Genomic DNA, 25,746 nt, shown 5'->3' with positions numbered 1-25,746 from the left:
AGCAATGACTAAAACTTTGGGCAAGGGATCGATCTAATTTAGACATTTTTGGAAACAATTTAATATAAAATAATAATGTTACATATAAGTTGGAAAGGTATACAATATAAATATTTTATATTATAATTTTTTTGATCATTTATGTGTGTATATATGGCCACAATTAGACTTCTAATCTAATCGAGTAACAGATTTGATCAAATTAGCACAATACTTTAAAGTAATTAGTATTTTATTACAAGATATATAGCATATGATGTGTTAAATATAAATATGTGTTTTGTGTTCTATTTTATGCTACATGATATAATATTTTTATTGTACTGAAATCACAATCTATAGTCCTACATAAAATTATATAATACGCTGTATTAATATTTATTGTGTTGTGCTGTATAACAGTATGTTTATTATTCCGAAATAATAATATATTATGCTACATATAATTATATAACGTGCTATCAAAATATGTTATATGTATTATATTACCTGTATTGTTGAATATGTATTTTATATATATATATAAATGTATTAGTTATGTCCAATCAACATGATATTGATTTAATTCAATCAACACAGTAATCAATAATATACTGCGTATTTCAAAATTTTATGTAATAAAATATCTTAGACAAAATTACATAACTACTAATCATTGGCTAATCCATTGAAACTTTTGAAATATTTATTTTAATATAGGTTGGTTGCACAATATATTCTTAAAAGTATATATTTATCGTGTATTTAAATTTAAATTAGATGTTATAAATGTTTATACATACCTACATTACTTTCCAAAAGCCAAAGGGACCAATAAGTCAACATATTTATCCTTTGCCATAGTACTTTTACACCTCATTTGCCTTCTCATTCACTTATTCTATTACATAATGTCGAATGATATAATTCTAACATATGAAATAAAACACATGATAATAATCGACACAATACATGTTACAGTTATTTCTAAAAATATATTATATGTTACTACAACATAATATATAATATTTTTTTCTGTCTACATTTAAAGTTTAGGTATTTCAATTTTCATATATAAGCTAAATTTAAAGGCTACGGATGTCAAATGGGGCGGGTTAGCCCGGACTAGCTCCGGACTCGCTCTTAATGGGGCTGGTTCAGGTCTAAATAATATGTTTCGGGACGGATTGTGGATTTAAAATTTTAAACTCGGCCATGTTTGGGGCAGGTTACGGATTTTACTAAAAACCCGCCATAACCCGGACCCGAATCCGAACCCGAATATTTTTTAAAATTATTATAACTAATATATATGTACATTTATATAATAAAAATATATTATTTATTTACTTAAATCATTTTAAATATAAAATTCAATTAGTGCTCCAAATAATTTTTTAAAATTATTATACCTAATATATGTATATTTATATAATAAAAATATATTATTTATTTATTTATTTTATTTTTATGGATCAATATTTGATTGTTTTTATATATTTTTTTTTGTGCTTTTAATGCTATTTGTTTTAGTATTCGATTGTTAAAAAAATATTTATTATTATATATTTAAAAAAAAACGGATTTGTCAAGTTTGCCCCGAACCCTCTGGCCCCGAAACCCGCCCCGCTAGAAAATAGTTAAAGGCATATGCCATTTCTCTTTTCCTTTATTTTTTTAATTAACATCGTACTACAAATTATACCACTCCTACTTTTATATTTACTATTATCATATCATTAGTTTTTAATAAAAATATAAATATTTTAAAATAACTAAATATTATAAACAACTATTAAACTATTAATATCTTTTTAAATATGCATGTGAAAACAAATGTAGAATTTAGAAATGAATAAAAAAATATATAGTTAAAAAATATGCAAGATATACAATAATTTCAACAATAAACAATATTATTTGCGACAATATTTTTTATTAAAAAATATATATTTTTTATATTGTAAAACATAAAGATTGACTAGTAATACACCAAAATAAAATCACAAAGAAATACAGAAGGGTTAGTTTAATTTGTATTTGCATTCGACCTTCTTCTTTTTTTTTTTTATCTTTTTTTTTTTTTTTTTGAAGATTTTGATTTATTGTAATATTATGTTAGGCAAAATAGTACTCCTTATTGCGAATCGTATAAGTTGAATAAAAAAAAAAGAAAAGAAAATTAAAATAGTTTGAAGTCCAAACCAAATATGATACTTGTAAGGTTCATGGAAAATTAAATTTTACTTTGGCATTTTGAAAATTTTATTAAAAAATTAAAATTTTGTTAGGGAATAAGTTTTATACATATTTACAGTAGATATACACTGTCTAAATAAGTTCAAAATCTTATATATTTATCGAACAAAAGTTAATATCATAATTATTATAATAATAATATAGATTTGATAGTATCTGTTAGAAATTTTGGGAGAAAATAATGAGATTATTTTATTGATCATTAAAATAAGAAGTCTATATATAAACAATACAAAACAAACAAACTCGATAGACTCAAATATAAGTAATATAATTTATGAATAAGATCAAATCTAGAGTATCTATATTATTAATTTCTGCATAGACATAAATTTAGCGTATGAATTAATAAAAAGAATATATGGTAAAAAATCAGGAGTAAAAATACCCTCAATAGGGAATGAAATAAAAGCGAAGTCAATAGTTTTTAATGCTAATGAATTGAAGTTTTGTTTAGGGATTTTAATCCTAAAATTAGGTAAAAAATTCACAATACAATTAATGCAATTTTGACATGATTTGTAACGACATTTTCTTGGCTGATTCAAATGATGGGTTCTGAGATTATTTCAAATATTTATTGCAAACAAATAATTTATTGCAGCAAATAATTTGGAATAGAATCAAGAAAATATATGTTCGTAAATGGCAAGAAGTAGAAATAATATAATTTATTTGTTTATATATGGAATGGGTCAACTTCTTGCGGATATCCATATATTAATGAATACGACAGCCACGTATTTTGGAAATAATAATCATTATTAAATTATAATTTTGCACGAATCAAATATTGTTTCAACACAATTATATAGAAAATAAAATACAAAAAAATTCCAATATTGATAGAAATTTTTTAATTAAAAATATTCAATTCACAGAGATAACAGTTGAAAGTGTAATAAATTATTTAAAATTTAATTTTATATGGACCAAATTTATTTAATACTAACAAATTGAGCCAAATTTGCATTTCATTTGCATTTTCATTTAGATTTAGAGACTCATTCAATTCTTGCACTACCGTCATGCGAAGGCAGGCTATTATTATTCTTTCAGAAATTAATGAGCATTTCGAATTAATTACCCTATGTAAAAACCCTACACGTGCTCCTCACGTGACGCTAGCCCATGCCGTCACTACCATCCTTAACTCTACCGGTGAGATTAAGACCGCTCTGCAATAAATACCGCTGCTCCCTCATTAATCTCTCCTTTTTTTTTCCTTTTTTTTTTTTAGATTTCTTCCAAACATGGCCTAACTGAAATTTCCCCTTTTCTCTCAAATTCAAATCCCTAATTTTGAGCTCAGGTCATATGTCGATTCCGTCGTCAATCACGCCGCCGGTGACCGCCGTCGACGGAGGATCCATCTTCACGGCGCAAATGCCGCCGGCTCCGTCGGCGGCGGCGGCGTACGCTTCGCCGTCGTCGTCGATTATTATTGTTATCATAATCATCGCTTCCGCAGTCATCGTCTCCGCCTCGATTTATCTCCTGATACGGTTCCTCTCGCGGCGGCTCCGCGGCTTCTCCGCCTCCGCGGCGGCGGACGACGTCATCCTCCGCGGCGGCGAGACGTACGATCTGCAGAATAGGTGCGAATCGGAGCTTCTCGACGCGCTGCCGCTCTTCACATTCCGCTCCGTCACCGGAAACCTCAACGGAGGCGACTGCGCCGTCTGCCTCTCCAAGTTCGAGCCGCACGATCAGCTCCGGCTGCTGCCGCTCTGCTGCCACGCCTTCCACGCCGCCTGTATCGACACGTGGATCGCCGCCAATCAGACATGTCCGCTCTGCCGCTCCGCCGTCTTCCCCGCCGATTCCGACGCGCTGGACAAAATCCTCGCCGCCGATAACCGCGGCAGCGCTGGCGGAGGAGGTGGAGGCGCCAACAACAACAGAAACAGCGGAAGCTTCCGGATTGAGATCGGAAGTATCAGCCGCCGCCGAGGCGGCGGCGCCGGTGGTGAGGCGGCGGAAGGAGAGCGGCGCTCGTACTCCGTCGGCTCTTTCGACTACATTTTAGACGACAGCGGCTACGAAGTTCCAGTAGGATCGATAACCGCTCATCGGAGAGAGATCTCCGATTCGACGGACAAGGAATCGTCGATCGGAATTCCGATTCCGGAGCCGCCGGGGGAGTTTCTGGCGTCGGAGGTTTCCGGCGGCCGGAATTGGCTGAGAGATTACGTAGATAGGCTAGCGTCGGTCTCCATTTCTTCACGAGCAATGTCGTTCCGGAGCTCGGGGAGGTTCTTCTCCGGTAGCAGCCGCCGGACTGAACCCGCCGCCGACGACGTGGAGGCCAACCGCGCCGGAGAAGAAATCAGCGAGTTGTTCCGGTGGCTTTCCGGAATTTGACCTGTAAATTCTGTCTATTTCCAGGGGTAAATCGGTAATTTCAGACCACAATTTTTTTCCTTCTTTCTTAGAATCTCCTGATTTTGCTGTCCACTCTTAGGGCCAACATTATCTGTCTAAGTGGATTCTTTTCTTTTCCTTTTTTTTTTTTTTTTTTATTTTTGGCAATACTTTAACACATACTGTTTTTAATATTTTCCCTGCAATAGAAATTAGAAATTTTTAATTAGTTTGGTTAATATTTCGATCATTTTTCCAAAATTTATATGATTTTATTGCAACATTATTCATCAATTCCATAGACAGACGCTAACAATTTCAGAATCTCTTACATGTCTTTTTCTTAAAATTTAGCAAAATTAATTAACATTTTAGTGATGTTACAGAAACAAATTAATGTTGTTTTGGGTGTTACGAGGAAAACAAAGAATTAAAAATGTTGTTCTTATCTAAATATAAAAAATTATATATATCTGAGATTTTGGCATTTTTTTTATTAACGTAAACATTCCACTCCTCAACAACTACCTTCTACTTACATGTGACATTTAATCTTTTATTAAATTATATTTAGGTCACCTACATTAATATATATATTTAAGTGGTCCAACCCCTTTAATCCAATTATTATTATTTAAGAAATAATATTAATAAATAAATAAACAATAATAATAATAATATTTTAAAAATGATTGTTTCTACAGTGTCAAATTACTAAGAATAACAATAGTAATAATGATGCCTACAAACGTGGATCTCTTGCAGGGAAGTTGTCTTTTTCTAACAAGCATACTCTTACATTACTTCTTTTTATTTATTTATTTATTATTATTATTATTATTATTATTATTTTATTTTAACACTTTGGTTCGTGTGTAAGATGATTTATTAACGGTTATAATTTTGGTAGGTTAAATTGGTGATTTTTTAATTTTAATTTTGTTTTTATTTGAATGCTGATTTGAATGTGATATTTTATAAGTACTAAGTATTTAATTATATTTAAATGTTTTTATAAAAAAAATAAAATTATTTGTTTATTTAAAATATTAAATCATTGTAACTTTTTACTATTTATACACACATGGAAATAAACCTAACATGTACAACATAGTCATACCTTCTTTTTTTCGACATACGTATTTGAAGCAAATAAAATAAAATATTTATTACTATTATTATTATTATTATTATTATTTGTGGACCCCATTTAGGTTTGGGCATGGTGATGATTGTAATGAATGCGACTGTTACGCATAATCACAGAGACAGACACGTACTATAATACAAGAACAAACATTGTACAACCATATTATTAATATATATTTTTTTTTAAAAAAATGATTAATTAATTAATTAATTAATTAGTCCAAATATTTTGGAAAATATCACATGGATTAGAATAGATTAATAAAGTGGTTCATCTGATTTCATTTCATCTCATCTCATCTCATCCTCCCTCGCAATTTTTTCATTTATATACTATGTATCATTTAAAAATATCATATTTATATTATAGTAAAATTAATTTTATATAGTATAAAAATATTTTTTTTTTTTTTTACATACAAAAACATAAATCTCAAAATTATTTTATATATTTTAATTGATTAATAAAATATTATTGATTAATCTAAGTATAAAAAGTAATTATAATTTATATACTATGTATCATTTAAAAAATTATATTTATATTATAGTAAAATTAATTTTATATAGTATAAAAAAATATTTATTTTTTTTTACATAAAAAATATAAATCTCAAAATTATTTTATATATTTTAATTGATTAATAAAATATTATTGATTAATCTACTATAAAAAGTAATTATATACTTTTCAATGTAACAGATCAACTATGATTTTAAAAGTTTTAGATGATTAATTTGTTTGTTTAGTGTTTTAGTTTAAATTATATTTTATATGATATATGTAAAATTATGTCTATAATATAAAATATAAAATATAATATTTTTATATTGAATTATTGACCATTTATGATAAAATAGTGTACTTACTTCCTTCGTCCTTTTATCAATTTATGTGTTTGTTTTTTACAATAAATTTTAAGAACATTAGTATTATATTGAAATATAATAGAAATAAATATGAAAAACACTAAATTAACCTTACTGATATAAAAATAATTATATTTGTGTAATATATTATAAATTGTAAAAGTATTTGTAATGTTAAGTAAATATTACAGTTACTAATAAAAAAATTAATACTTTATTAGGGGACATACCAACTAAAAAAATAATACTCCCTCGTTCCCAAATACCACATGCCATGTCTGCTACACACTATTTTAGAAGGAGTGTAATTAGTCGATAATTAAGAATGTATTAATGAAAATAATTATTCTATAATATAAATAATTATAAATTAATATTAAGGGTGTGTTTGTTTGGGGGTTTGGATTTTGAGTTGAGATTTGAATAGTAAAAATTTTGAATTTGAATAGTTGTATGATGTGATATAAATAGGTGTTGATGTGATGTTTTGAATGTAAAATTGATTTTTAGTATAATATAAAAAATAAAAAATAGGTGTTTGATTTGATGTTTTTGGGGGGAAAAAATTGGATGAATAGTAAGAATTTTGCAAAATCTTGCAAACGAACATACCCTAAGATAATTAATTAGTTTAATTAAAATTAAAAAATAAATTTAAAAGTTTAAAATGATATTAAAGTGTGTAATCATTTTCCGAAAAAGAAAAATGACATGATATGTAGAATGGACAGAAACAGCAATATGGACATGATATGTGGAACGGATGGAGTACATTGTTAAGAGACACAGAATATATTTTATTATATTCATCGAAAACTGTATCTATAAAAAAAACTATTGTATAAACAAACCTAATGTTTATTTTACATTTCATTTCAATGTTTCTCTACTATTTAAATATTACAATTATTTCTCACATAGTACACATAAAAATGTCTTAAAATTCAAAACAACGCACTGTTTACATTTTTTCAAAAAAAAAATAATAATAAATTTTGATAATATTTATTTAACGTAAAAAAAAAAAAAAAATCCAATCAAATATATATATTTTCCCTTACAAAATATTATATTAAATATTAATTATACTATTATTTTTTAAAAAAAGTATCCAATCAAATATATATTTTTCTTACAAAATATTATATTAAATGTTAATTATACTACTTCTTTCGTCCCGGTGCAAAGGTGTTGTTTACATTTTACACGTAGATTTTTTAATATTAGTATTATAATGGGTTGTAATGAAAAAAAAAGACGAAAATACCCCTATTAGAATTGTGTAATATAAAAGTAATAACATTTGTGTAATATAGTGTAAGTTGAAAGAATATTTATTATGATAGGTATCACAATTACTAAATTAGGAAATGATAACCTTGTTTTTTAGACGAACATGAATGAAAAAATGACAACCTTAGGAAGTATTAATTGTTTTTTATTTTTTAAAAAAAAAACTTCAAAACTTCCAACAAAATTTATATAAACAATCCTATAGAATTTTGAATTTTTTTAAAAATTGGAAAAAAAATTTCAATATAATTTTTTATAATATATATTTTTTAAAATGGTATTATATAAACTCATAATTAACAATGTATCAACATCCCAACAATATCCTGACTATATATAGTCCCGCAACAAATGACCTGCGGATGAAAATGCATTATAATAAAAGTAAATATTTTTATGTAAGATTATATGAATTTTTTTTTTTTTAAATAATAAAAACTAAAATCAAACACAATATGTCAATTTTCTACTTTCTATTAAGCATAATATCATAAAGTTCAAATGATTTTGAAAATTTACAGATTATTAGGTTCGACTGGGGTTTATGCACTTGTGAATAATAGTGGTCGCAGATTTTTACGTTATAGAAAAAAACAAAAATTCAAATTTACTTGCCTAGATAATTGAGTAATTAATAATATTATCCAATGGAATTTCTCAAAATTATAGTACTCCTCCGTCTCAGATACCATGTCTACATTGCCGTTCCTATCCGTCCCACATACCATGTCACTTTCCTTTTTTGAAAAATGATTACACATTTTAATCTCATTTTTAAATTTTTTAATATTTTTTTTTAAATTTTAATTAAACCAATTAGTTATCTCAATCTTAATTTATAATTATTTATATTATAGGATAATTATTTTTACTAATACATTCTTAATTATCTACTTATTGCACTCTTCCTAAAATACCGTGTCTACAGTGTAGCAAAGACGGTATTTGGGATGTAGGGAGTATTATTTAATTTTAGTTGAAGGAATTTTGACGGTGGATGAGGATGATGCTTAAGGCTTATAATGTGGCACAAAGTGTGGGGTTATTACTTATAATTTGTCTGAAGTTTTGAATATTTGAGCTTCATTTTGACTACAACTCACACTATTAGTTGGATTGGATTGTATTGTATTCAAAGTCAACTCTTCTCGTTTCCCATAATTTATTTATTTATTTTTTTTTTTCTCCTACTTAATTTATTAATATATTTCATCTTTTTTTTTTTTAAAAAAAAAAACTGTATTTGAATGGCATATTTTTTATAATATTAAATGAACTGAATTCAAAATAATACATATTGATTAATAATAATCTTACTTCTTTTTAATTATTATTTAAACAAGTTTTAACATTATCTAATAATTTTTATTTTATTTTATTTTATTTTTAAAAGATCATAGGAAGCACAACCTTAAAAATACTAATAGTTTAATTAACACATCAAAATAAATTTAAATCAAATACCAATAAAAAATTGTTTTATAAGTTGAACCACATTCAAACTTTATTAACAACCTTAGCTCAAACATTTTTTATTTTTATTTTTAAATAAAAGGGGTTGGGTCGAATATATCAACAACTTTACCTAAAGTTTTCATATTGGAAATGTTTCTAATTAAATCTACGCGACCTATATATATATATTTATAATTTATTTCCATGAAATTTGGAACCAAAATTGACTATAAAATTGAAAATATGATTCCGTTCATATTTTTTTTAAAAGTTATTTAATATAAAATTTCTTATAAAAAATATATTTGGTTCATTTAACTGTATTTTTTTATTATTTTTTTTAGTTCTGCAGTACTTTAAAAAATAATACTCTCTCTTCCAAAAGTATAGTCTTATTTGAGTTAGCATTGATATTATATTGATAGTCGGTAAAAAGTATGAATAAAAGATTTTTTTAATAATAATGAAAAAGTAAGGATAATTTTATGGTGATACGAGTATTTATAGAAATGAGACGATTGTTTTGAGACGGACAAAAATGGTAAACAAAACTATTGTATTGGGACGGAGGGAGTAATATTTGTTTTTGAATATTTTTGCGATGACTTTTTTGTATAATAATTAGATGTGTAATTATGTATTTGTAATTTAAATAAAAGTTAAAAGGTATTTTAGTGTTAGTGTATAATTATTTTATTTTTTAAATAAAAAATAAATATTTTAAAATAATACAGACAAAAATAATAAAATAAGTAATTTGAATTGGGATAAAGAAAATATTATTTAATATTTGTATCCAAAACATCACACAACTCAATTCACAGTCAATTCTTATTCAACCCGACCCTTAAGTGATAACCTAGTAGTAGTATGGGCAGTCATACATAGTTGGACTAGTGTGACTTGTCTGTTGGATATATAATTTACATAGTATTAATTTCGGACGGTTGTTTATGCAGTATTGATTGCGGGTTTCCCATCATAAAAATATATATATATTATTTAACCCAAAATAAAAAATAATAACGTTAAAATAATCATAAAGTGGAGTTAAAATATTTTATTTAAATTTGACATTTAGGGGCAAAACAAACAAGCCCTTAATCTCATGAACTCCCGTAGACAGCAAAGTAAGCAAATTTCGATGGGGCGGGTTCGCTAAACTACGACCCAAGGCCCATCAATAAACGGGTCCGATTTCCGGGTCGGATAATCGAACCATCTAGAACAGGAGGATTAACTATCGTCCGTAGAGATTAGAGACTACAGGCAGCGATTACAGAGTAGGAGGTTCACGCTGTTTGCCCGCACTTCCAGTTCAGTAGTCATGGCATCTTCCTTCGTTGCGCTATCTAGCTGCTCCTCTTTCAGCAGGATTAACTTCCCAGCTCGCTCAACCAATTCTCCAGCAGGTTTTTTTTTGTTTGAATTTCTGCTCCATTATATCCTCGTGCTTTCTGAGGTTTTTAAGAGAGGTTACGCTTTTGGTGTACTGGCAGTAAGCTCTCGCTTGAATTTGTGGTGGTTGACAGGTTTTAAGAGAATATGTTTGAAAGTAAATGCGATTGCAAAATATGAACCTACTAAGGTTAGTCTTCCGTAGTGTGGTGATTTTCGCCTTTGATTGTTTTTTCTGTTGGAAGTTTTATGAGGCAGGGAGATGGAAATGGTGGTCAGAAACTCAGATGTTTGATTACCGCGTTTTTTGTGTAGGTTGTGCCACAAGCTGATAGAGTTTTGATTCGTCTGGAGGCTCTGCCGGAGGTATTGCTTTACTACTTGATCGATTCTGATGGTTTCAATTCCGCCTTAATTGTATGCTTTTACATCGTGAAAATTCTTTTCGTTGATTGTTTCTGTTCCCTGTGATTATGCTTTGTGTGCATTCAGATTGTTTAATGATAATCTATTGGTTTGGATGAACGTTTATGTGATGTTAATTCTGAATGACTTGAGTTACACACTGTATCTTCAAGAACAGTCATCTTTCTTAGTTTATGTCTCTGTGTTTCTTGCTCCCCTATGGAATTGCATTGTGTTTTCAGTAAGCCCTTAATATATACTAAAATGGCACCTAATTTCTGTCTCAGGCTAGTGTAGTTGTGATTATGTTTAAAAATATTTCTCTATTCATTTTCTTCAACTCATTATGTTTTTATGTAACACAACATGATTGTATAGTTCCCTCCATTGATCATTTGATTAGAGATCAGATAACTGACAATTCTTCCTCGACCAATGTGTTGTGGTGTGTGCATGTATGTGCTGACAGAAATCAGCAGGGGGAGTTTTGCTACCAAAGTCTGCAGTTAAATTCGAGCGGTATCTCATGGGGGAGGTGTGCAAAGAATAGATAATTTTGTGAATTATCTAGCTTTCATTCACAAGATTTCTGTCTTTTGGGCATGTGGTATTTGATTTGACATTATCTTTTGTTATTGCTCGTGTGATTGTTTATCAGGTTCTTTCAACTGGTGAGGATGTGAAGAATGTGCAGACTGGAAAGAAGGTTAGTTCTGAAAGCTTTTGATGTTACAATTGACATCCACAATGCATTGGAATGTTTCTGTTCACTCTTGATCTCATTTGGAGTATATTTATGGACATAGATACTAATAGTTTGAGTTAAGATATATCTATTTACTTGTCAGTCATATAAGAGTTAACGTATTCCTTCTTCGCAGGTTCTTTTCAACGACATAAGTGCATATGAGGTATGTTGCTTAATGTCAAGTAATTTTTTTTTGTTCTGAAGTAAATTCAGGTGGTGATTGTGATTATTGGGACACTATCAGTTTTAAAGGTTTGATTGATGGTACTTAATAGATCCCATTCATTTATCTCTCTCTATATATTCAATGAAATACATCTTCTCACATAGATAGTAGATTGTGTCCCTGTCCCCTGATATGTCAATCCTTCTTCTATCGGGTTCCTGTATGTGGCTCCAAAGTCTCTCCTAAGACCAATCCGTAAACAATTTGTAGCGAATACTAGTTTATTGCAATGTCCTTTTTAACACAGTCCAGACCTTAACAAACATGATAATCAATTGTATCAGGTTGACTTGGGCACAGATGACAGACATTGCTTTTGCAAAGCAGGAGACTTGCTGGCAGTGGTCGAGTAGTAAGTTTTCGAAATAATGAAATACAAAGTTGTTTACATGTTATGGCCAGAAACACCCTACTAGAATGGTATCAGCAATCAACCCTTTTTGCCATTATCACGGTATCTATCTGTCATAGCTCATAATGTTTAATTTGAAACACATCAATAAATATTATTGAGTTAAACATATTGAACCTCATTGTTCTTTTGCTTCTTGACACTAAAAATGCTGAGTATGTGTGTGTATATATATATATATGTGTGTGTGTGTGTGTGTGTGTGATAGAGTTCTTTGATTACTCTCCCACCACATTTATTTTATACTATGAAGTTATCTGCCTTAAGTATAGTAGTAATAAAGACACCAATTCTCAAGGAGTGGAAACTGTGCAGTTGTGACTTAACTTTTTGACTAAAATGTCTTATTTGATGCTTGGAAGCAAGAAATTAGAGGGACCCAAAGATGGATTGCAAAGAATGGGCTTTTTATGCACATTTGATGTACACAAGCAACTCAATAAGCCTAGATAATCAATTAACATTTCCTAAAGGGAATTCTTGAAGCATAATCCAATAGGGTATAATAGGTTTTTCTTGAACTTTGCAAGTCAATCAATGCCTACCATCTTCACCACCAAAATCTCACTTTGCTGCTAAGACATTACATTGTGCTTATAATTTGGACAACTCTTGCCTAAACACTCCCAAAATGGATGAGGACATGACACTGTTCTGCATCATAATGAATGAATGACATTTATAGATGCTAAGTCATCATCATCACATGGATCTTGATAGATACTTTTAACTGAACTAATATCATAGCTTTGTACTCACAATCATAGTAAAAATTCAATTGATTATTGGGATGAAGCCCACATCAAACTAGTATTTTCCATCTTGTTTTCAAACTATAATATCTCTATAGGACAGTCTCTTTTTTTATTTGTATATACCAACCATATCTTAGAACCATCCTATATAAAGCCTTCCCATCAGAAATTAACATTCAAGAAAGAAACACCCTTAAAAAAGACACCATAGAGAAAGATTCGAAATAGAAAGCAAGAAATGAAGCTATTTTACCCCTTCTTTGCTCTATTCCATCTCCTCTTTGTGCTGATGACAATTCCAGCAACAGAAAGCCAAAGCTTGATCAATTCAACCTGCAAAAACATCGCAAGAAATGATCCGAACATCAACTTCAACTTCTGCAAAACTTCCCTCCAGGCCGCCCCGGCCAGCAGATGTGCCAGCCTGCGAGGTCTTGGCATGATCTCCATCAGGCTCGTGCGCTACAATGTAACAGATACACGGTGCCACATCAAGCAGCTATTGAGAAACAGGAAATGGGATCCCTATACCAAACAGTGCTTGAGCGATTGCTTCGAGCTATACTCGGATGCAATCCCTTCAGTTAAGCAGGCAATGAGATACTACAATGATAAACGATTTGATGATGTTAATGTTCAGATAACCTCGATTATGGACGCTTCCACTACCTGTGAGGATGGCTTCAAGGAGAGGAAGGGCGTGGTTTCGCCTCTCACTAAAAGAAACAAAGACGTGTTCCAGCTATCCGCTATAACACTTTCTGCTATGCGCGTGATTCAAAGAGGTACAGGCTGATCATTCTACCTATCTATGTTTTCAAAAGTTCGATTGCATATACTCTTAGTATAACATATTGGCATCGACACTAAGTTTTTTGTCGCTATCGGTAGGTAAGTTTGGTCAGAATGTACCCTCAAGTAAGAGTTACATTTTGTGTCTCATATTTATCGACAAGTAATATCATCTGAGTGACTTTTACTGAATTGTTTCATGACCTATGTCACTCTTCTCCTACCCTATATGTATTCTATTCATGTTTCTCTAAATACAGAAGAAGATTACACAGAAACATCGATATAATGAAGCTATTAATCGCCACTGGACTATGCAATTCGCAAAGAAATCATTAGAGATTAATCCACTTTACGGGAGAATTACCGAGGGCAGTTATGAACATAATAGTAATAAGAATCTAAATCACAAATAAATGATTAGCGCAAGAATACCTAGAATCATTCTTATGATGCCAATATCGCGTAAAAAAACTCTTCGAAAATAGAGAACAACATGCATTACCCGAGTTAATTCAAGAAATGACAGTGCTAGTTATTGGGTCCACTTTAGGAGTAATCTTTATCAAGCAAGCATGGACAAAGTATTCCCATCCAGAGATCAAATTTTATGCCGATGCTCAAGAGTCAGCAACGACTGGATGTGCAATGTCTACCAGCATTCGAAAGATAAGAATTTGAAACCCAAAAATAACATAAACATCCAACAGATCTTAGCTTGACATTGGATGGTTGTAGACATATTCGATTGCAAGAGGGCACGAGTCGATCTTGTCGGCTTCCTTGTCGGGAATTTCGAGCTTAAACTCTTCCTCTATAGCCATCACAATCTCCACAGTGTCTAAGCTGTCCAATCCCAGATCGTTCGTAAAATGAACATCTGGAGTCACCTGCAGAAACATGATGTTCTTCACTATTTCTCATTCATTTGAACCAAAGTTTGGTTTATTCAACAGATAATGCTGAAATATCGAACTCCAACACCGGACATGAACGAATTCCAGGGTAATCAAATTTCATACTCAAGTCTGCATCAAATTTTGACCTCAGAAATGAAAGGATTCATTAGGGTTCTATGAATTGATTCGTTAGGGTTTTGTTAGAGACTTCTTCTGCGAAATTAATTTTTTCAAATCCTCAAGCTAAAGGATTCGAGATTGTATTTGAACAGATTCGCGTAGAAACAGAGTTTTGTATAGATACAGATGGAAATAGGAAAAGGGGAAAATGAGCAGACCTTCGAAGGATCCACTTTGGGGTGGCTTTTGATCACGTCGAGGACTCTGTCGATCACTTCCTTCTTGTCGAGATGATCGTCGGCGTGCGCTGACAGTGATCGGACGGCCGTCGAGCGGAATCCATTGAGGACCATGGTTCGGGACACTGGCACCCGAACATGACGGAGAATACTGGATCTCAACGCCGACGCCATTTCCAGCTCCGATTAGTATAAAAAAATGAAGAATGCAGAAACCGATTCTCGTCTCCGTCGATCGCTCCTTCTCTGCGGCGTTCCTCCGCTGGCTGTGCTGTGTGCAGACGGGAGGATTTATCAATAGGACCTCAGTGGAATTACACTGGGGTTGAAGGGCGTTTTCGAGATTTCATAGCAGGGGTTTTCTTTGCTAATTCCAGAATTTTTTAGATTTTCATTTAGACCCTTGAGAAAATGAGAATTACAAGGTTGGCCACTGAATCTGACCGCTTCGCTTTCGAGGTCGAATCTCCGATCATTTTCCGGCGAGATTATCTTCGCTCCTTCGGAAAACAAAAACCGAATCCGATTCCAAAGGTTGATCCATATTTCGGATTCGAATTTAGGGATGGCTCCCGATTCAGCTCTCGCGAAGTACAGAGTAGTGTTTTTGGGAGATCAATCCGTTGGAAAGACGAGCATAATCGAGCGATTCATGTATGAAAAATTCAACAAGGCTTATAAGGTTCGTGGTCATTTCAGATGATTATATATATATAATCGATTTATTTGTTTCTTTTTAACGTCGTTCATGTTCATTTTCATAATTGATCCACGAATCCATCCTTTACAATTGAAATTTCCAAAAAGTTTGATGATTAGTGTTTTTTTTGGTTATAGGATGCTTGCAGGTGTTTCATGTTATTATGCCATGATAGGCGTCAATGTGAGGAAGTTCTTGTCGATTAGACTATCTTAGGGCTTATGATAATTGACCACAACTTAGCTGAAAAGTGAGAGCAAAATGGATTTATAAATCTAAAGTTATTCTTAATATATTTCTGAAGTTGGAATTGTCGGGACTCCCGTCTGCTAGATAAATAATTAATGGATACGTTTTCATAACAGTTCGAACTTTCGAGACAGTCATTATGCATTCGAGAGTAATGAAATTTGTGTTCAGGCCACAATTGGTACGGATTTCCTGGCAACGAATATGTATCTTGAAGATCGAACAGTACAGTTGCAACTCTGGTAAGATGCAATTCTCAACCAGATGACACCAAGGCATATGAACTCCATACTTGGGATTTGTTTCCTCATTCGTTACTGTTGTTAAATTATAATAGTTAGTGAATATGAAACTAAGTGATGATGGATTGTCGTCACCGTTACAGCTTTCCGTGTTTAGGATTTTTAGCTAGTTGCCATTACATTTCCTTGACAATGCCAAGTTCTACTCATTTATTACTTTTCCTACTATTCATTTTCTTATTGTTTATCCACAGGGACGAATAATTTGTTCATTACTTGGGTTTAGGGATACTTCTGGATAGGAAATATTTAAGGTTATCATCGCAGGTTGTATGTACAAACACACTTTCTGTTTTCTTGATTATTCACCTTAAATTGTCATCTAACAATGCTCGAAGTTGTGGTATTGATCTTGGGGTTGTTTCACTGTCTATATCAGGCAGACAATCCTTTCTTAACGCCTCGAAATGGGTTGGGATGGTGCACACTGAGATAGGAACTGATGCTAATGTTGTTCTAGCCGGAAACAAAACTGACCAGGTGGATAAGAGGTAAAAAAGTTTGCTCTTTTATATATGGTCTTTCTTTGTGAGCAATCAACCTGCTGAAATTAATGTTACTTACTACAAGAGCATTTTATTTGAGTTAGTATCTGGAAAAGTTGAAAGCATTAGTACATTAGAGGCTATATTTGGCATAGAATTCGGAACCCTATTACAGATTAAAGGAAGAATAGTCACCAAGTTCTCAATTAAACTCTCTTTCTTTGTGTCGATGAAAACAAATCAGTAGTTTACCTCCTGCTGATTAATGCCATTTTACCGAATTTTGTTGATCAAACTTAGCTATATTGTAATGTAAGACATATTACAGAATCTGTATACATATTGTTGCCGAAGCATTTTTGCCGTATAAACATGGCTGATTGCAGGCCGTCTCAACTCAATGTTCATTGGTAAGAATGTGTTTTTCAATAAAACACATTCACAAGAGCGAGAGAAAATATGAATATATGATAGTAGCTTTCCGTCCCCACTGACAATGGGCGATTTCTCTGACCGACAGCTTGAATAGCTCGTTCTTGCTTATCTTCCTCTCCCGTTTAGTGGATGCTCTTGTGGTATGTTATTAGTTTGTTCTTGTTGGAGAGATTTTAAAGTAGATTTAGGGCTACTTATAGGAGAGATTTGGACGATAGATTTCTCATAAAACTCTGTAAACAAACTAATAATTCGAAGTGCAGTAGTTTAGTTATGAATTAAGGTCATTCCAGAATCTGAGTTTGTATCAACATCACAGTTTTCTATTTAAGAATATCTTTTTCTGGATTAAAAGAGTTTCTATACAGATTTGGTATATTTGATTTATTATGTTGGAAACCAGTACTAAGTTCATTTTTTCTTATTTTGCCTTGATGACGATTACATTTCCGGCATTCAAGTGGCACTAATATGTAGATGCGGGAATGAAGGTGTTCTAAAAGTATCAAGAAGTAAAAACAATTCTACGAGAGGTTATACTACAAGTGTGACCATTGTAGAGTCTGGTTACGTTGGATGGAAATGAGAAGGTCTATCATGGTTTCAACATGAACAAGGAAAGATCTTTTTACAGTGGCAAGTCGACTATTACATCGAGCGAGGTATCCATGCAGGAGCAATGATGTTCGATGTTTATTTCTATCTTAAACCTTATTTGTTTGTTTTTCTTAAAGCAATTCTGAGTTTCTTACTCAATATTTTGATGTGAATTATTGATAATATCAAAAGTTGAATGTCTATATTTAAAATTTTGAAAGTTTGGACAATTTTAGCTATAAAAACAGACGCAAATAATTCTCCCAAATAATTGCATCAAAAAGACAATAATCAAATTATAAATAATGTTAGTCCCCACACAATATTTTATCTTCTGGAAGTTGGCAATTCCAATTCCGTCAAAAAAGTGTCAGCGTTCGTCAGCTGCGTGCAGTCCTCTCCACCGATGTTTTCCGCCCACAAAAATCTTCGTCGATCCGATCGATCGAAGGGCTCCTTTTCCAGTTGCGATTCTTCTCAGGTTCGCCGATAATTCTCTCCCCTGCATCAATTTCAGCAATCAAGCTTTTCATGTCGGTATGTTAAGCTGATTTGAACTTTTTAGAGTTTTGTCTTTTCCGTCTCTCTCAACTTTCTGCTTTGTCCTTGGGATTCGATGTTCTATTTGACAGATTATCCGGTGACATCTGGTGCTGAGTTTTTTATTCGTTTATCTCCTCAAAAAATCTATTGAGATTTGTCTCCGATTATAAGAAAATTTCGCGAATATCATTATTGGAGTGGAGAATTGGAGATTCGTCTTCTCATCTGCCATAGTTGAGATTTGAGAGCAGCAGGAATGAAGCACTACTGCCGTGTTGAATCTAACCTAATTAGTGCTGTGGAAATAGAAGATTTTAGTGAACTGGTTCTCTCTTAAAGTTAAAGCCCCTGATTAGAATCGAATTTTGTAGGATGTTATCTCCATTTAGATAGAAGATTCGAAAGCTTTGGATCTTTCCAAGATTTTGAGAACAGTAAAAAATTGACGTTTAAAGTTACTAAATGTGATCATCTTTTTAAAAAAGTTACTTGAATAGTGTAAGAAAGTTTCAAAAATATGTATGTAATTTTAGGAACTTGCTATTTGCTATTTTGGTTTTGATCAATTGAAGATTGCTTATGAATCGACTATTGATACAGATTCTGTAGGCATTACCCAAGCTGCCCTGTTTTTCGATCATGGAGGATTATCGGCTCCATCTCCGGGAGCCGATTTTGTCTAAAGACAGGGCTCGTGATTACCGTCATCCTCTCCACAAGCTTACTGGCTTGCAATGGTGGATCTCGGTTGTTGTCAACATACTTCTCCTCGTAGTCGGCCAATCTGCGGGTGTCCTATTGGGAAGGTATTATTACGACGAAGGTGGGAATAGTAAATGGATGGCGTCGCTAGTCCAAACGGCTGCCTTCCCGATTCTTTTCATTCCTTACATTTTTCTCCGTCCCTTCGACGAGCCTCCTAACTCTGGTTCTAGTTCGTCGTCGTCGTCGGTGCCGTCAGTTCTTATACTCGGCACGATTTACTTCATCATCGGTGCGCTCATTGCCGGCGATAACATGATGTACTCCTTTGCCCTGTCGAATCTTTCTGCTTCGACGTATTCGCTGATTTGCGCCACGCAGTTGGCGTTTACTGCGATTTTCTCCTTGTTCATAAATCGACAGAAATTCACCGCTCTTATCTTGAATTCAGTAGTGGTTCTCTCATTTGCTGCGGCGTTGCTCTCTGTGAACGATGATGACGATTCGTCTGGTAATGTTTTGAGTGTTTCCGAGAGGAAGTATACCGTAGGGGTTGTTCTTGCCCTCGGAGCTTCTGCTCTGTATGCGTTGCTGCTGTCGTTAATGCAGCTGACGTTTGAGAAGGTGGTGAAGAAGGAAACATTTACGGTTGTTCTTGAGATGCAGATTTACACGGCGATTGTAGCGACGGTCGTTACAACTGCGGGGCTTTTCGTGAGCGGGGAATGGAAGTCGATTGCGGGTGAAATGGAAGGTTTCGGTGCGGGGAAAGTTTCTTATGTGATGACTCTGGTGTGGATTGCTGTTGCTTGGCAATTGTGTTCCGTCGCCGTCGTCGGTTTGATATACGTAGTGTCGTCGCTGTTCTCGAATGTTATAAGTACATTGTCGCTGGCTATCACTCCTATTGCGTCTTTGGTTGTGTTTCATGACAGGATGAACGGGGTGAAGATTGTCGCTATGCTGCTGGCGTTTTGGGGGTTCGCTTCGTATGTTTACCAGAACTATCTCGACGATCGGGAAGCGAGGAAAAACGATAGAGACGGGAGCTGACGATGTGGGTTTTTATCGAATTTGCCACGCCGGAGCCAGGTTCGATTTTTTCGACTTTTCGATGTCAAGAAATACTTTTTATGATTATTTAGATGATTTGAGTCACCTGGGCTGGGAAATTCTTTGATGATGGTGAGTGATTTGTATGTTTTAACTGCAGTTATGTTCATGAATTATGTGTCTATTTAGGACAATTTGTATTGTTGAATTTGGTAGGGTTAGTTGTTGATTTAAACACACTTTAAGTGCACAATGGAGAGTAACTTGAAAGGGATATTTATGGTATAAATTTGTGCATAATTTGATCATATGATGTGTATTATACTTGAAATGAAATCTTTGATCATATTATTAATACATGGGTTTGATGAAATTGTTGGGTCCCTCTGGAACTAATTTGAATTAGGACAAAATGTGAATTGAATTGTTGAAGTGAACTTGAAGTTATTATTATATAAATCATCGAAACAGGGCCTAAGGTCCTAAAGGCGTAGTTAGTTATGAAGATAAGGACTTGTTTGGGCCATCCCAAAAATAATGGAAATTGACATTACCAAAGTGGGAGGTCTCAATCACTGCACCAAACATACACTAAAAGGATTGATTAACAATCATTTCAATTCTTCAAAACACATAGTTGAACAACCCTTCTTCATCAAAACAACTAATATATATATATGTGTGTGTATAATCTATGTTGCTCAAAAACTTCAGTTGCAGACTTGTGTCACCAACACAAATACACTGAGAAAAGAATGATGGGCAACACCCAAATGCCCATTACAAATAAAGGGACTTTTTTTTTTTGAAAAAGAGAAAAAGATTCACTTTTCATCCAATCAAAATATATAGTCAACCCTTGTCTCTCTCTCTACATTTGAAAGAATCCTTCAGTAATCCCACCAAGGGACTGAAGATCAACAATCATAGTGGTGTAACCCTAATGGGGAGCAAATGCACCATCCCCACCTTCTTTGATCATATCCACACATCCAATTTATTCACACAAAAAAAATAATAATAATAACAATAAATGCTGGAATATTAGTATATTTTTTATTATTTTTTGAAAAAACTCTTGTTTGTCAGTTTTAATCTTTTTTTTAGAAAAAATAAATAAATAAAGCGCAAAACGGTACCGTATTGAGGGAGGTCAAAGTCAACGATCGTCGGCGGATCAATGGTACCGACCGAAATCGGCGAGCTTACGGGATCTATTCTTGCAAAACGACGTTGCTGTGGAGAGGTGTGGCTTCGCCGGAGCTCTGGATTCTCCGACCATTGGGATCTCCGGCGGTAGGCCGATCTGATTCCAGTGGTGGGTAGGGCTGGCACGAACCAGAGGACTCAAGCAAAATACCAATCCTGATACGCTTCTACTGTGGCTTGCCGCCCTTACGCCGCCGCGCCGGGCCGTCGACGGCGTCATCCGCGGAGTTTGCTTCCAGGCGGGGGAGGACTCCGACGTGTAACCGCTCAATCCACCGTTGCAATGATCGTCGCCATCATCGTCGTCGTCGTCGTCGGAGCATCTAGCCGGAGACATTCCTCGGTCTCGATTCCGGGAGATTTTACGCCGGCCGATCGCGCCGCCGCCGTCGTCGAGCGAAAGCGTCCGAATCTGCTTCCTTCTCCGGCGAGGGATTACAGTTGAAAACCACGACGGAGACGCCGTGCACGAGTGCCCGCTCGAGGCTCCGGTATCCGAACCCGGGACCGAACCCGGACCCGAATTGTCCGATTTGGATCTGAAAAGCCCTAGAAACATCTTCGAAAATTTCCCCACATTACTACTCTTCTTCTTCTTCTTCGTCTTCTGCTCCTCCGCCTTAACCTCAACCGTCACGGCGGCGCTAGTACCGGCGCCGCCGTGGAGCTGCGACATCGCCGAACTGGTAGACCTCCGCCACGAAACGTAAGGGGAGACGGAGCGGGGGAACGACAGCGGCAGCGGGCGCTGCGCATCCAATTTCCGGCGATCCAATTGAGCCTGGTGGTGCTGCGCCTCCTTCTGCGCCTGAGCCGCCATTACCGCACAGAGACGCTCCCGGAGGCAGGAGGCGCATACGCCGCCGCCGCCGCTGCTGAGGTCCTCCGGGTGCCTTTTGCACCTCATTTATCCAATCCGACCTAAAATCGAATCCTCCACAGGCCGATACGCACCTGAAACTGCGATTATTTTGGATGCTGTTTTAGAGAAATCGAGGAGCTGACCTGCGACTCAGTCCTGGCATTTTCTGGATGTATACGTAATCGAACGATTTGACGAGAATAACAAAGAGCGAGTAAGGACTTTTTCTACCTCTTCTTCCTCCTCAATTTGATTTTGATCAGATCAGAGGATTACTTCTTCTTCTGCTTTATCAATGGCGGAAAAGGAGACGAAGAAGACAGTAAGACTGACGCAGTGGTGAAATGAACTTCAGGCCTGATAAATTTCTTCCTATTTATTTTATTTTATTTTATTTATTATTATTATTATTTTCTTGAAGTTAGAGTTGAGAGAATAACATCATCCACGAATATTATTAAAGCATTAAAGAATAAAAAAAAATAGGAATAATATAGTGCGGGTGGTCTACGTGGTCGGAACTAATAGAACGGAATGGATGGACGGCTGAGATTCGCTGCTGAGAAGCTTCTGCAGTGAAAAGAACAATCAAATCAATTAATTTCTATATATATAAGGAGTATTTATCAAATAGATATATTTAATTGTGATTAATTTGTAACACAAATAATTAATCAATTAATTAATTAGTGGGAAGTGGTGAGTAAGATAAGTGGCGTAAAATTAATTGAGTTGAGTAGAGGAGAGTGTTAATGTAGATATAAATCGTGTTTTGAGTACACACGACTACAGCTATATGTGTATTAGTATTATGTCATGTCATAATCATACCCTGCAATAATTAATATTTTTTTCGTTCTTTAAATCTATGCTCATTTTTATTTTTATATTATCATTGAAAAATATTCTTATTTTTTTTAATAAAAAATTATTTTTTATTTATATATTTTTTAACTATAAAAAAAAATTAATAATTAATAATTATTTTTATTAAAATTTATGTCCAATCAAATAAGTATACATACATGTCATAAATTAATAAATAAATAAATCTGAATATAATTAATTGTGGTCAAAGTTATTAATGAAGGCACGAAACTTCTGTCGCATTTATAACCTACTTTTATGTTCCGTCTTAGATTTACATCTGTGGATGTTTGAATAAACACTTTATTATTATTATTTGTATTTATTACATATTTTGACTTTATTTAAATAAAAATAAAAAAATGAAACTAGAATTTTAAAATTCTAATATATATTAGCATATTAGGTATTTGATGCATTGTTTTATAAGATGAAATATATATTTAATATGATATTTTTTAATAAATAAATATTAATGTGATGAGGTTTTTGTTAAGCAAAATAACCAATTTGTTTTGATGTATTTTCAACCTAACGGTTACTGCATTCATTAATTATAAGTCGTTGAATTAGACTTTAATTTAAAGATTAATATATGTTCCAAATTAGACTATAATTTTACCATAAATAATATATATAATAAATATTTAATTAACAATATATATCCTCATAGCATACAATTAAAATTCTTTCAATATTTTTAGTAAAATACTTTCAAATAATTGCACAAATTTATACATATAGATGCAGATAGTATTACTTTGGCTCAATTTAACTAGAGGTTTTTGAAATTTTTATTTATTTAAATAATAAACAGAAAATATTCAATGTGACATTTTATAGGAATAAATATATATTTTGATATGTATACTCCTTCCATTCCATAAAAATAAAAGATGTGTAAGTTGAGATTTGACACGAGAATTAAATAATAATAGTATTTAATTAAAAATAGATATAAAGTAGAATATAAAAGACTAAATTACCGTTGTATTTCAAAGGGTTTTAAAAAATGGGTTAGTGTAATAGTTAGAGGTAGTTTTGGAAAATATTGAATAATTTTGTTGTAAAGAGCACAGTTACTAAATAAAAAAAATATGACAGTTATTTTGGGACGAACTTGTTTTGGACGGAATGAATATTTTTTGAAAAAGAAAAACTATGTTGATAAATTATAAAAAAGTATTCATGTAAACAAAACATTCATGTTTCACAAAATAATACTTCATCCGTGTCATTTGAAGGTATAAATTTACTTTAGATGCGATTTAAAAAATAATAATATTTTAATTATAGTGAATAATTAAAAGTAGTGTAAAATAATTTTACTCTTATTTTTTTTTTTTTATGTAAAAGTAGCGATGGAATTGTAAAATAGAAGTATTTGTAGAAAAATAAAAAAAATGTTTGAAATAATTACTCGTTCCGTCACACTTAATTTGTTCACTCTTTCTATTTTCGTTCGTCCTATATAATTTGTCCTTTTATGTTTTGAAAATATAATTACATACTTTATTCACATTTTAAAATTCATAATTTATATATTTTTTTAAGTAAATTATTTAGTCATTTTAATTTTAATATATAATTATTTTTATTAAATTATAATTATTTTTGCAAATGCATTTCTTAATTACTTACTACTTATCCAATACCTAAAACTCCGTACCTAAACAAAAATGAATAATTTAAATGAGACGGAATAAGTACTTGTAATTGAATAATTCAGAATAAAAATATATAAATTTGTGAGTGAATTAATGAAATATAACCTTATATCTATTGTTAATTTCGTAAGACATCATATATATATTTAACATTCATGACGTTACTTGAAAATGTCTAATCTTCCTTAATATTTTAGTTTATCAGTCAAGTTATCTCATGCTTAAATATATATATATATATATATATATATGTTGAACAAATGTTTTTGTTTTTTCAAAATTTAATAAATGATATATAAAAAACATATCATTTTCTCATAAAATATCACCTACAATAATTATTTAATTTTAAAAAAATTACAAAATTAAACCATCTAAAAAGTGTTATTATTATTATTATTATTTTCTTGTTTTTTTAACACAATATTTATTTATTTTATTATTTTGATCACCTTGGGGTTTTACCTCAGGGAATTCTTTTCTTCCACTTTATCTTCATATTTGTTGATATTGGGAAAAGTCCAATATAGTTGAAATTTACTCAATTTAATTTTTGTTTGTTTACTTACTTGTTAGAAACATTCAATATGATGCAAAACTTTATGACGACAGTTGTATTTTAATTTATTTTTTATTTTTTGTATATCAATTAATTAGTTCGAAATGTTATTTAAAATTTTTTATTTGTATGGGGGAAAATTCTTGAATTCTT

At 32.4% G+C, this 25,746-nt stretch overlaps 6 protein-coding genes across 8 annotated transcripts; 4 read left to right on the top strand and 2 right to left on the bottom strand.

Moving 5' to 3' along the window:
* Positions 1-3,488: 3,488 nt before the first annotated feature.
* LOC127245189 (E3 ubiquitin-protein ligase ATL4) lies at positions 3,489-4,665 on the top strand. The gene has a single exon (XM_051265945.1). It carries the CDS (start codon positions 3,556-3,558, stop codon positions 4,600-4,602), a length of 1,047 nt encoding a protein of 348 aa, XP_051121902.1. The 5' UTR covers positions 3,489-3,555; the 3' UTR covers positions 4,603-4,665.
* A 5,951-nt stretch (positions 4,666-10,616) lies between these two features.
* LOC127252372 (10 kDa chaperonin 1, chloroplastic-like) lies at positions 10,617-12,685 on the top strand. 2 transcript variants are annotated; one of them, XM_051276631.1, is made up of 7 exons: positions 10,617-10,781; positions 10,902-10,957; positions 11,083-11,133; positions 11,642-11,707; positions 11,831-11,878; positions 12,054-12,083; positions 12,431-12,685. In XM_051276631.1, the coding sequence occupies exons 1-7, from the start codon at positions 10,697-10,699 to the stop codon at positions 12,497-12,499; spliced, it is 405 nt and encodes a 134-aa protein (XP_051132588.1). In that variant the 5' UTR covers positions 10,617-10,696; the 3' UTR covers positions 12,500-12,685. The 2 variants fall into 2 exon arrangements, with proteins under 2 accessions (XP_051132588.1, XP_051132511.1); XM_051276554.1 differs by having other exon boundaries at positions 10,619-10,781; positions 10,869-10,957.
* Positions 12,686-12,813: 128 nt separating this feature from the next.
* LOC127252300 (putative invertase inhibitor) lies at positions 12,814-14,405 on the top strand. Its single transcript, XM_051276448.1, has one exon. The coding sequence runs from the start codon at positions 13,552-13,554 to the stop codon at positions 14,107-14,109; it is 558 nt and encodes a 185-aa protein (XP_051132405.1). The 5' UTR covers positions 12,814-13,551; the 3' UTR covers positions 14,110-14,405.
* A 185-nt stretch (positions 14,406-14,590) lies between these two features.
* LOC127252505 (acyl carrier protein 1, mitochondrial) lies at positions 14,591-15,653 on the bottom strand. The gene is made up of 2 exons (XM_051276727.1): positions 15,343-15,653; positions 14,591-14,995 (listed from the first exon to the last, which is right to left on the bottom strand). Exons 1-2 carry the CDS (start codon positions 15,535-15,537, stop codon positions 14,819-14,821), a joined length of 372 nt encoding a protein of 123 aa, XP_051132684.1. The 5' UTR covers positions 15,538-15,653; the 3' UTR covers positions 14,591-14,818.
* Positions 15,654-18,455: 2,802 nt separating this feature from the next.
* On the top strand, positions 18,456-20,637 carry LOC127252103 (probable purine permease 11). Of its 2 annotated transcripts, none has more exons than XM_051276224.1 (2): positions 18,456-18,612; positions 19,275-20,637. In XM_051276224.1, exon 2 carries the CDS (start codon positions 19,314-19,316, stop codon positions 20,427-20,429), a length of 1,116 nt encoding a protein of 371 aa, XP_051132181.1. In that variant the 5' UTR covers positions 18,456-18,612; positions 19,275-19,313; the 3' UTR covers positions 20,430-20,637. The 2 variants fall into 2 exon arrangements, with proteins under 2 accessions (XP_051132181.1, XP_051132132.1); XM_051276175.1 differs by having other exon boundaries at positions 18,458-18,668.
* Positions 20,638-21,202: 565 nt separating this feature from the next.
* On the bottom strand, positions 21,203-22,877 carry LOC127252216 (uncharacterized). Its single transcript, XM_051276335.1, has 2 exons — positions 22,732-22,877; positions 21,203-22,598 (listed from the first exon to the last, which is right to left on the bottom strand). The coding sequence occupies exon 2, from the start codon at positions 22,543-22,545 to the stop codon at positions 21,607-21,609; it is 939 nt and encodes a 312-aa protein (XP_051132292.1). The 5' UTR covers positions 22,546-22,598; positions 22,732-22,877; the 3' UTR covers positions 21,203-21,606.
* Positions 22,878-25,746: the final 2,869 nt, after the last annotated feature.

This window comes from Andrographis paniculata, unplaced genomic scaffold, assembly GCF_009805555.1.
Source record: "Andrographis paniculata isolate CXL003 unplaced genomic scaffold, ASM980555v1 Contig10END, whole genome shotgun sequence".
Taxonomy (NCBI): Eukaryota; Viridiplantae; Streptophyta; class Magnoliopsida; order Lamiales; family Acanthaceae; genus Andrographis; species Andrographis paniculata.
Note: the sequence above shows the minus strand (reverse complement) of the source record. Positions and strands in the feature narration are given on the sequence as shown.

What these genes read in the sequence shown, in the direction of transcription:
- LOC127245189 (XM_051265945.1), top strand. Translation starts at nt 3,556, where the DNA reads ATGTCGATTCCGTCGTCAATCACGCCGCCGGTGACCGCCGTCGACGGA.
- LOC127252372 (XM_051276554.1), top strand. Translation starts at nt 10,697, where the DNA reads ATGGCATCTTCCTTCGTTGCGCTATCTAGCTGCTCCTCTTTCAGCAGG. An exon ending in ATGTGCAGACTGGAAAGAAG is followed by an intron (nt 11,879 to 12,053) that starts GTTAGTTCTGAA and finishes CCTTCTTCGCAG; the next exon opens with GTTCTTTTCAACGACATAAG. An exon ending in ACGACATAAGTGCATATGAG is followed by an intron (nt 12,084 to 12,430) that starts GTATGTTGCTTA and finishes CAATTGTATCAG; the next exon opens with GTTGACTTGGGCACAGATGA.
- LOC127252300 (XM_051276448.1), top strand. Translation starts at nt 13,552, where the DNA reads ATGAAGCTATTTTACCCCTTCTTTGCTCTATTCCATCTCCTCTTTGTG.
- LOC127252505 (XM_051276727.1), bottom strand. Translation starts at nt 15,537, where the DNA reads ATGGCGTCGGCGTTGAGATCCAGTATTCTCCGTCATGTTCGGGTGCCA. An exon ending in CCAAAGTGGATCCTTCGAAG is followed by an intron (nt 14,996 to 15,342) that starts GTCTGCTCATTT and finishes ATGTTTCTGCAG; the next exon opens with GTGACTCCAGATGTTCATTT.
- LOC127252103 (XM_051276224.1), top strand. Translation starts at nt 19,314, where the DNA reads ATGGAGGATTATCGGCTCCATCTCCGGGAGCCGATTTTGTCTAAAGAC.
- LOC127252216 (XM_051276335.1), bottom strand. Translation starts at nt 22,545, where the DNA reads ATGAGGTGCAAAAGGCACCCGGAGGACCTCAGCAGCGGCGGCGGCGGC.